This window comes from Scyliorhinus torazame, chromosome 8, assembly GCF_047496885.1.
Source record: "Scyliorhinus torazame isolate Kashiwa2021f chromosome 8, sScyTor2.1, whole genome shotgun sequence".
In the NCBI taxonomy this organism is placed as follows: Eukaryota; Metazoa; Chordata; class Chondrichthyes; order Carcharhiniformes; family Scyliorhinidae; genus Scyliorhinus; species Scyliorhinus torazame.
The window spans coordinates 59,312,728-59,324,510 of NC_092714.1; the positions used below are offsets into that span (position 1 = coordinate 59,312,728).

General features: G+C 43.8%; 1 protein-coding gene across 3 annotated transcripts in view; it reads left to right on the forward strand.

Annotated features, from left to right (window-relative positions):
• The window catches only part of lrrc58b (leucine rich repeat containing 58b), an 84,146-nt gene extending 76,095 nt beyond the window's left edge, over window positions 1–8,051 (forward strand). The window contains exons 4-5 of one of the 3 annotated variants that reach the window (XM_072513689.1): window positions 3,595–6,414; window positions 7,532–8,051. In XM_072513689.1, the coding sequence (XP_072369790.1) occupies window positions 3,595–3,788 (194 nt within the window). In that variant the 3' untranslated portion in view covers window positions 3,789–6,414; window positions 7,532–8,051. The other 2 variants (XM_072513690.1, XM_072513691.1) reach the window with 2 other exon arrangements.
• The last annotated feature ends 3,732 nt before the right edge of the window (window positions 8,052–11,783 follow it).

Consider the following 11,783-nt stretch of genomic DNA (forward strand, 5'->3'; position numbering starts at 1 on the left):
CCTCCTCCAGTGAGTTATTAAATAGTCTACCACCATTCACGACTGGATGTGGCAGGACTGCAGGAACTTTGGTTGCAGGATTGGTTCTCTCTGTCTATCACTTGCTGCACATGCTGTTTGGCATGCAAGTAGTCCTAAAATTGGAGTTACAAGGAGAGATTAAATAATTTAGGATGTTCTTCCTGAAGTTTTGAAAGTGTGACTTGATTGAAGTTTTCAGGATTATTAAAGGAACAAATAAGATGGATAAGGGGAAACTATTTCTGCTGGTTTGGGAAATCTGAAACCAGGAGGTATTGACTAAAAATTAGAGGCAGACCTTTCAGGAGCAAAACAGTTCTGTAAGAAAGACTTTTACACACAGGGGTGGGAGAAGGTTGGAACTCTCTTCCACACATATAGAATCCTTACAGTGCAGAAGGACACCATTCGGCCATTGAGTCTGCGCAGACTAGGGCAGCACAGTGGCACAGTGATTAGCATTGCTGCCTACGGCGCTGAGGACCCAGGTTTGAATCCCGGGCTCTGGCTCACTCTCCATGTGGAGTTTGCATATTCTCCCCGTGTCTGCATGCGTTTCACCCCCACAACCCAAAGATGTGCAGGATAGGTGGATTGGCCATGCTAAATTGCCCCTTGATTGGAAAAGATAATTGGGCACTTTAAATTTTAAAAAAAAGAGTCTGCGCAGACTATCTGAAAGAACACCGCCCAAGCTTTGTCCCCCGCCTTATCCAAATAACCCCTTGACCTAACCTACACATCTTTTTTGGACACAAAGGAGCAATTTATCATGGCCAATCCTCCTAACCTGTACATCTTTGGACACATCAATTGATGCTCAATGAATTGTTCTATTTAAATCCAAGACAAATACATTTTGTTCACCAAAGGTAGGGAGGGGCAAAGGCGGTTAAAATTGGTTATGGGTAAATCAACTTTTGGATAATGGAACAACCCTGAGGAGCGAAATGACCTATTCCTGTTTTATGTTTCCTATGACTCCTAGCAGTATGCATTGATTTCTCTAGTTTTTCAAGTACCATAGAAAATTTAGAGGTTCGTTTTAACTACCTATGGCTGCCTAAAACAGCAACCTGAGAGCCAACACATCACATTCTGTCTGTCTTGGGCAGCTGGAACTTAAAGAACACTTGCAAATGATATTGTGAGCAGCATTGCTGACTAAAATGCATTACCACCAGTATTTTCTTATTGAAATATTTTTATTAGAATTTTTGCACATATCAAAACTTTGCAGAATAATATAAAAACAATAATAGTAGCCAAAACAATAACAACACCAACACAAGTATCACAACTTGTGACAATGGTCCCAGTAATATAATTTCCTTACATTATTTCATTAGTGTGTATCAGACATTTTTTTAAAGTGTTCTTATTGGAATTTTAAACTTTTATTAATAAGAATTCTACACCACTTTCATATTTAGAATTATGCCAGAACTCTTTACATTGTTTATAATTATATTTGTTTTGCTGGGGGGGGGGGTCATGTTCTCTCCACCCCCCCCCCTGAGTTCTCGAGAGACGTTAGGATGGTCCGCCTTCCCAGTTTGACATGTGTGGGATGGATCCACGTTTCCTCCTGCAAATGGCCTTCCTCCCCGTTTCACCTCTGCTATACACGATCCCCATTCCAACCCCCCTTCCTACTACCCTCTTTCTTATCTGCCCCCTCCTCCACACACTTAGTTGCTAGTTGAGAACAGGTCGGCAAAGAGGTTTGTGAACTTCTTCCACGTGTCGTGGAATCTCTCCTTGAACTCCTGTATCGCAAATTTTATCTTTTCTAGTTTCAGAAACATGGCCAGCTCTGAGAGCCACTCTGAGGCCCTGGGTGGCTCTGCCAACTTCCAACTTAACAGAAATTAACTGCCGATCGGTGAGGCGAAGGCCAGGGCACCCGCCCCCATCCCTGTCCGGAGCTCTGGATGCTCTGATACCCTGAAGACCGCCACAGATGGGCACGGCTCCATCTCGACTCTCTCAACCCTGGACATGGCCTCGAAAATGGCCATCCAGAACTCCGAGTCTGGGCAGGACCATAACATGTGGGTATAGTTGGCTGGCGCCCCCCTTACCTCGCTCGCACTTATCCTCTACCTCCGGGAAGAACCCGCTCATACGTGTCTTAGTAAGGCGCGCTCTGTGCATCACCATGAGCTGTTTAGACAGAGGTGCAAGAGGAGATGGAATTGATCCTGTGCAGTGCTTCGATCCAGAGTCCTTCCCCTATCTCCATGTCCAGCTCCTCCCATTTCCATCTGGTCTCCTCCACCAGTATTACCACAGCACAGATATAATGTATTTCATGGATCATCAGGCAGAGCTTCAGAAATATTTGTTTATTTCTGCGAGCTAATTTAGTATTAATCAGAGTCCCTGGATACAAGGCTGCATGCTGACATACCTGCCTGGCAGGTAATAATTTCTATTAATTGTCATCATAAATGTCAGGGTCAATATCGGGCAGCACGGTAGCATTGTGGTTAGTACAATTGCTTCACAGCTCCAGGGTCCCAGGTTCGATTCCCGGCTTGGGTCACTGTCTGTGCGGAGTCTGTACGTTCTCCCCGTGTGTGCATGGGTTTCCTCCAGGTGCTCCGGTTTCCTCCCACAGTCCAAAGATGTGCAGGTTAGGTGGATTGGCCATTCTAAATTGCCCTTAGTGTCCAAAATTGCCCTTAGTGTTGGGTGGGATTGCTGGGTTATGGGGATAGGGTGGAGGTGTGGAGCTTGGGTAGGGTGCTCTTTCCAAGAGCCGGTGCAGACTCGATTGGCCAAATGGCCTCCTTCTGCACTGTAAATTCTGTAAATATCAGCTTTTTAACAGACAATATAATGGCTATCATAGGGTCATAATCGTAGAATCATTTCAGTGAAGTAGGAAGCCATTCTGCCCATCAAGTCTGCACCAACCCTCCTTATCCCCGTAACCCCACCTAACTGTTGGATACCAAGGGGCAATTGAACATGGCCAATCCACCTCTTTGGCCTGCGGGAGGAAACCGCAGCACCCGGTGGAATCCACGCAGAAGGGAGAGAACATGCAAACTTCACACAATCACTCAAGGTCGGAATCGAACCTGGGTCCCTGGAGCTGTGAGGCAGCAGTGCTAACCACTGTGCCACCGTGTCACCCTATGGGCAACATGTTTAAGCACGGTCTTCAAATGTAGGTTCTGACAAAAGATTTGTGTGCTTGGAAGGTGACTTCCAATCCAGGGTATCCAGTGATGTGGACCAGAGTCTTACAGATAGTGTATTGTTTAAACCACAGAAAGCTCTAGCATTAGATTCTCATGTAGATTGTCTGTCACACTGAATCTTCAGCTCACTTGCTTTATTTAATATCTACTGCACCTCAAGTGATGAAGAAGATAAGACTAATGTAATGAGTCTTGAGTCAGTCAGTTTCAGGGTCGAATTCCTAGTGGGCATATAGAAGTTTACAAATCTTATAGCTTTCACCAGCTATAGAAGAAAGTGAGATCTCTGTGAGTGGGTGAGTGGCAGAAATAAACATTGTTTGACTTCAATGATACTGTGCTTTTTATTCCTACTTCTTAGGAGTTTACTTTGACTCTTGTGTTCGTCATATCAAGTTTGTCGACTTCTGTGGCAAGTACCGCCTCCCGCTCATGCACTACCTGTGCTCCCCACAGTGTTTCTCACCGTGCAGCTCAAATTCACAGAGTGACTGTGATTCTGAAGATGAATTCAACGTTCCACGGCACCGGATGCAAAAAGTGCTCCTTGGTTAAATGCTTGGGGAAATAAACAAATCCACTGTAAAGACTGGATCACTGTAGTCCTGGAACACTTGAATTTACCTAATCCAACAAACCAGGGTCTTGTTGACTACAATCCTTATTGCTATTACAGTAATGTTCAGACCTTCATATCAGCTTTTGTGTATAATGGATTGTACAGTGTTCATAATCTTTGAGTATTATCACGGACTCTTAAATATTTGTACTAAAGCACTATATTTTTATGCCAGTAACTGAAGTATTCTGGTATTTAATAATATTGGATGTGCAAAAAGCTATTTTGAATAACCATACTTTTAAAATACCATACCAAGTACTGCTTTAATGTGTAGTAATTACCAAACCTGTAATGTTCCATTTGAAAGGCTAATATTTGCATTTGATGAGACGAGTTTTTTTTAAGGGGATCCTGGATGTAAAGTTAAAAAAACACCAAGTAGAAAGGCACTTGACAGCTGGGTTAAATGTTGGGAGTCTTGTTCTCTGCTCGAATTGTTAGACCATGTTGATTATGAGAATTCTAGTTAACAACTGCTTTCTGACTTGAGTAGCAGATTATAAGTGAGAAGAGGTCCTATATTTGGAGTGATGCCCCTACACCGAACCCCCTCCTTTCAATCCCACATTACTATTCAGGTTGCTGTTCAGAGCTGTGATACTTGAGCACAGCTAATGAAATTAAAGGGAATGAAACCAAGTTAGAAATGGAACCAGAGGGAATGTGATAAAGTAGATAATCACCTACAGTGAAGACATTGGAGCTAAGGATCTGGTTACACAGCTACAAACTACTTAAGAGGAATTGGACAGTGGTCACCTTTCCAATTTTTAAATTCTAGTCACAAGATGTATTATTCATACTTGGGGTTTGAAAGGATTTGGGATTCTTCAGAGTTTAGGTAAGTTTGGGATGGCAGGAATGCTTCACAGATTCATAGAATTACATTGATGTTTTTAACAGGCCTATCAGCCACCTGAAACAAACAGTTATTGAGATTAGAGGCACACTCCCCATCACTTGAATACCATTATGTGGAGATGCCAGCGTTGGACTGAGGTGGGCACAGTAAGAAGTCTTACAACACCAGGTTAAAGTCCAACAGGTTTGTTTCAAATCACCAGCTTTCGGAGATTAGCTCCTTCCACCTGAGGGCAGCTGATTCACCTGATGAAGGAGCTGCGCTCCGAAAGCTGGTGATTCCAAACATACCTGTTGGACTTTAACCTGGTGTTGAATACCATTGGAAGAGTGCCCTTTGCTGTGAAATAAATAATTATCTTGTAGAAATTCTGGTAAATTACAAAAATGTGTTTGGTGTGTTCTGAGTTTTATAGTTCGTTTTTAAATTTAATCCAGTGCTGTTAAAATGAATGGGTTGGGGTGGGAGGGGTGGGGGCTGCCTTCTAGTCTATAGCTGGGCTGGTGTTTCATTTTCTAATGCCAGAATTTAGCTTCTTATAAGAATGAATGGGATTGTGTGAGGGAATTCCTCCAAACAGGATACAAATGAGTTTAAAGAACAGCTCATTCTAATGGATAGTGAATTTGTTGATACTTGTGCAAAGCTAACAATAGGATGGGAATTTTAGGAGATTGAATACTGAAGGCAATGTTGTTCGGGATTCAGAGCTTTTTTTGTGTTGTCAGAAACTCATTTGTTCTGTTTGGTTCAAAATACACACCAATAAACAAAGTAACTAACTGAACGGATATATTCATAGCGTGGGTGATTTTCATTTTTGAACAGAGTTAAACCAGGATTTTTCCATCCGGCCTCTGAACCCCGCTGTCAGGTTCACATGGGTCAGAAGAGTTCACACTGCGTGGGAAACAGTCACTCAATGTGATTTTCCCTGGAAAAACCAATAGAGTGAGAGAGAAAGAGAGAGATTCTACATGGATAAGTCTTTTCTCCATATTTTTGAAAAATAAATTTTAAAATTGGCTTTTGCAGCCACTCCACCACTTTTATGGGGGGTTGAGATTCCTCTCTACAGGGTGGCCTGCAGTTGTTGCTGCACCCAGTCAGGCACAGAGGGCCTATTAGCCTGCCTGGAGTGCTGCCATCTGGAGACGATCTCTGGGCTGCTAAACTGGCCCCTGACACCTTTAGGAACCTGGAGACTGATAGAAATTCAAATTTGTCTCCTTTAAATAGCCATAAACAGGCATGATCTGCTTTCTGCCATGTATAGTTGGTTAGTCCGGCTTCCCAGTGCACCACCTCTGAAGGGGGACATAATCACCGACTGAAACTTAGTATTAGTGCCCACACGCATCTGCTCTCAGCCCCAGAGAGGGCTAAAGGTTATTATTATTAGATCTGGCCTTTAGACTCGGACTGAAACACTGGTAATATTTAATCCAGGTGAGGCAGGCCTCGTCTGCCAGTTTGCGAGCCGGCAAGAACCTTGCACCTCGTCCTCAGGGGAAGGCTCACCACATAAAGTGCCAATCAGGATCAAGGACCCTGGGGTGGAAATCCCAACCCCCGAGAACTGCAAGCTAATCCGAGGCTGGCCATTTCCATTGCAGACAGTGCGAGTAAGAGCAATGGGAGCTGCTGTCAATGCACCCACCGGAGGCCCAGGAACAGCACGGGCCCTCAAGCCACAGGTGAGTGAAGGCAGGATGGGGTTGCGGGGTGGGAAATGCCAGGGAGGGAAGTCGGAAGCAGGAGCAGGGGTGGCTCTCAGTCCGCAAATCCCCCATTCCCTCCTTACTGATTCCGGGTCACTTCGAGTGCTTTTGTATGAGGGACCATGGAAGCCGCCAATAGCCTGCCCACCCAGAAGGAAAAAACAGTTAAATGGGGAAATAAGAATACTGGTCTCAGCTGGTCTTGTATACTTTAAAGCTGAACAACAGTAAAGCGGGGAAGTGAGAATACTGGTCCGAACTGCTTTTTCCATCTGGGTACCCTGGACTTAATCGAGTCAGAGGTGGGAAGATGATGGAGTTCCCATCTGGCACCCTCCCACCCAATTGAATGCCTCACTTCCAGTGGAGGGAATTGAATTCTGCCCACTAAGGTTGTTTTTCAGCTACTAATAGTTAAGCAGCAGAAAACAGTCTTGTGACGTTATTAAACAGGAATCAATTTGTCTACAAATTCTGTCAGGTGTTTGGAGCCATAATAAATGGTTTTGATGGTGCTCACTGCAGGGCTGAATAAAAGTTACGAATTATGCTTTGAAATATTCTGGAAACGTTTGAAAAACTAAAAAGGAGTCATTCCATGATCCTCTGTTCCAAGCCGGGGCCCCTCTCTTTTGAAGTTGTGGTTGGCGAGAAGGCTTCAACCCTCTTGTAAGGCGTAACCCACCCATCCGGGAGTGCAGGATCACGGAATTAACCAATCAACATTTTGTTATCCTGATGTTCAGATTACTGATGAAACCATTATTTGTGATGGTGAGTTAAGTTATTATCTTCTCCCAACAACACACAGGCCTGTGGCCTAATAAAGTCAATGGCCTGTAGGAAGCTGCTGAGTTGCTGCCTTTTTTCTGCACTAGGACAATATGGTCACTTTGTTAAACACCAAGGTTGAATCATTCTGCCCCCAGTCATGGTTAGATTATAGTGTGGTGGTTAAACCAATTTTATTGCTGTGTATTCACTGACTTCAGCAGAAAATGGGGCACCTTTACACTGATGCTTTTGGAAAAAGTCGGTCAAAACGTGAAAACAAAAATCCTCTTGTTAACCAATTGCTCCTTTATCTTTTCAGGTTTTCTTCTTGATCTGGCTGACGGAGCTGGAGTAGGCCATTCAACATGCCGAGCCTGTTCTGCCATTCAATACGATCATAGCTAATTGGACACTTCAATGTCGTTTACCCAGACTGTCCCCATAACCTTTTACATTATTGTTAATCAGAAATCGATTAATCTCTACCTTAAATATACTCAATGACTGAACTTCCACTGTGCTCTGAGGTAGAGAACTCCAAGGATTCACAACCTTCTGTGTATAGAAATTTCTCCTGAACCCGGGTTCAATTCCTAACTTGGGCCACTGTCTATGCAGAGTCTGCACATTCGCCCCCTGTCTGTGGGTTTCATCCCGGCGTTCCGGTTTCCTCATACAAGTCCCAAAAGATGTGCTTGTTAGGTGAATTGGACATTCTGAATTCTCCCTCAGTGTACCCGAACAGGTGCCATAGTGTGGCGACTCGGGGATTTTCACGTAACTTCATTGCAGTGTTAATGTAAGCCTACTTGTGACACTAATAAAGATTATTATTATAAGTGGCTTCCTCCTTATTTTGAAATTGTGCATCTTGGCTGTAGCCTTCCCAACCAAGGGAAACATCTTACCTGCATCTACCCTGTCTATTCATTTAAGTATTTTGTAGGTTTCAATGAGATCACCTCTCATTCTTCAAATTTCTAGACTTTACAGTGTGCCCAAACGACAGTCCCAACGTCCCGGGACAAGTCTGGTGAACTTTTACTGCACTCCCTTTATGGCAATTATATTCTCTCTGAGGTAAGGGGATCAAAACTGCACACAGTATTCCAGGTGGGGTCTAACCAAGCTCCTATACGATTGAAGCAAGATCTCACTACTCCGGTGCAGCATCGAAGGTCCTCTTCTGTGCTGTATTATTCTGTGACTTTGTGAACTATGTCAAGAGTTTTGAAGAGCCCTGGCTTTATCAAGGTTACTCTGACCATCTTTTTACATACTAACCCATTTTCAAAAATTTGAGAATCTGTGAATGAAATCAAATGACACATGAAAGTGACTCGCAGCGAAGAAAAAATCCAATTATATTTAAATATAGATTGTGTTTGAAGCACAGACTTTGTGTCACTGTTAGCCCCCCCCCCTACTTGCTCATTTTTTAATAGATCATCTTTTGCCTCCCAGGTTGCACCATAATGTGGTACACATATTGCTAAAGTGAAGCTGTCAAAATGCATATCTGCGTAATTGGACGGAATTTGTCATGGCGGCGAGACGCTCAAAAGCCCATTGACTTTGGCAGGACCGGAAAATGCCAGTGGTGCGAGGGGCCAGAAACTCTGTCGTGTGTAATAGATGATACTTTGAGAGTTCTTACTAATTTCACATTGACAATAACAGAGATCAGCAATGTTCACCTGAAAAAGATACATTTTTCGGGGAGTTTTCGAAATAGATCTCTTTGTGAAAGTTATTTTAAAATGTGCTTTAATTTACTTTCTCAAACCATCATCAGATGTAACAATATAGATCAGTGTTTGCCACACTTATTCTCCTGGGACCCATTTTTGCCAACTGGCTGACCTTCGGGACCTATGCCAGCCAACCTTAGCGACACACTCAACGTTTGCTTACCTTTAATGCAAAAGCCATCACAATCTCACTCCAATCAAGTTCACAGGAGGGGAGGGCAATGCGCATATCAGACGCAGAATTCAGCCAGTTTCTTTGTGCCGTCTTCATCTTTGTGAGAATGGAAGATCCAACCTTGCACATGTAAGTTGTTGAGCAATAGCAAAAAAATGTTTACTTTACTCAACACTATATGGTCCTGGTAGATGCCACTGCAGAATGCTGACAGCTTCATGGACTTTTGGTGTGTTTTTAATGTGCTGTCACAGGTCAGGTACAACAGAACAGTCTTTTTCATTTGGAGTCAGCTATAAGTTAATAACTGACTTTGGAGTCTCAAACTCAAAAGGAATTTTGCACTCACCACTTCTCTTTCAAAATCAGAAGCACAAAGGGACTTGGGAGTCCTTGTTCACAATTCTCTTCAGGTTAACGTGCAGCTTCAGTCGGCAGTTAGGAAGGCAAATGCAATGTTCGCATTCATGTCGAGAGGGCTAGAATACAGGAGCAGGGATTTACTTCTGAGGCTGTATAAGGCTCTGGTCAGACCCCCCTTTGGAGTATTGTGAGCATTTTTGGGCCCCGTATCTAAGGAAGGATGTGCTGGCATTGGAAAGGATCCAGAGGAGGTTCATAAAAATTATCCCTGGAATTAAGAACTTGTCGTATGAGGAACGGTTGAGGACTCTGGGTCTGTACTCGTTGGAGTTTAGAAGGATGATGGGGGATCTTATTGAAACTTACTGGATACTGTGAGGCCTGGATAGAGTGGACATGGAGAGGATGTTTCCACTTGTAAGAAAAACTGAAACAAGAGGGCACAATCTCAAACTAAAAGGACGATCCTTTAAAACAGAGATGAGGAGGAATTTCTACAGCCAGAGGGTGGTGAATCTGTGGAACTCTTTGCTGCAGAATGCTGTGGAGGCCAAATGACTGTGTCTTTAAGATAGAGATAGATAGGTTCTTGATTAATAAGGGGATCAGGGGTTATGGGGAGAAGATATGAGAATGGGGATGAGAAAAGTATCAGTCATGGGCCGAGTGCCTAATTCTGCTCCTATGTCTTGTGGTCTTATGGGTGAGAGTGCCACCGTGGGGAGGGCTTGGAGGTCGGCCCTGTACAGAAACTTTCCTCCATCCTCACCCATTCCATTTCCGGTTCTTCCATCCATCCACTCACTCTTTCTGCTGTGGCTGTCCCAGTGGTAGTATTGTAGGGTTGGTAGGGCCAAGCCTCCCATCTTCTTTTTCTTTGTAGGACCTTTTTTGGGGATCCCTGGGTTCTTCCCCACACACAAACGGCATAATAATTTTGTTGGCTGCGTTAAAGAAGGCCTTGGGGATATAGATGGGTATCGATCTGAACAGGAAGACTGGGCAGCACGTTCATCTTGATTTTCTGTACCCTCCTCTAGGGAGAGTGAGAGTGTGTCCTATCTCTGTCGGTCCTTTTTGACTTCCTCCACCAAACTGGTCAGGTTGCATTTGTGCATCCGTGTCCAGGCATGGGCAATCTGGATCACCAGATAATGGAATTTGCACTGGGCTTGCTTGAATGATAATCCCCCCCCAGCTTTGTCCCTCCTTCTTTCGAGTTTACAGGGAAGACTTCACTCTTGCTCAAGTTGAGCATTGTGGGTCTGAGATGTAACAGAGCGGGTTACTCGCATAAAGTGAGACTCTGTACTCTCTGGCTCCTCTTCGGATTCCCTTCCATTTTTTTGCCACTTTCTGAGGGCGATCGCCAACTGCTCCATTGTCAGGGCGAATAGTAGCAGGGACAGCAAGCATCCCTGACTTGTGCTTCTGTATAGCTGGAAGTATTCAGAGCTGGTAGTGTTGGTCCTTATGCTTGTCATGAGGGCATTGTACAGGAGTTTCATCCATGAGGTGAACCCGGTCCCCAGCCCAAACGACTCTAGTTCCTGTTATGGGCCAGGGTTTAGAGAACCCCAAAGTGTATCATGGAGTTCACCTGACCCACAACTTTTAATAGATTGTGGTATGGGAGCACACGGCTCACTCTACAGGTATGGTACAGCAGAAATGGACCAGTATTTTTTTAAAAACAAAACAATGTTTATTCTATGAACTCAAGTTAACCTTTTTAAAACATACAGTGAACATCTTAGCAACCATCAATTCAAATATAACCCCCAAAGAATACAACACTACTTAACATCCATAAGACTTTAAAAAAACTTTTAACAGAAGCACATCAGGTTAAAGTCACTACTGAGAGCAGTTACTAGTTTTAAATCACCAAAGGATCGATTTACAGTCTTTAAATTACAGAGAGAGAGACTAATACACCTTCTGGCTGTGACTGCAGCTATCCAGCTCTGAAAACGAAACTAAAACACACCCTGCAGCAAACAGCCTAAAACAAAAGTAAAACGCTGACAGACAGCCCAACTCCACCCACTCTCTGATATCACTGCAGTAGTAAACACCCATTTCTTAAAGGTACTCTCACTACAGATACTTATATTCACACCCACTTATAAACACCCATTTCTTAAAGGTACTCCCACATGACATACCTCAATGAGCTACTTGCACTCGACTATGTCAAAGGCTTTTTCTGCGTCCAGGGAGATGATCACCACTGGTGCTCTCTTCTCAGATGGGGTCATTATCACGTTTAGCAGTCGTCT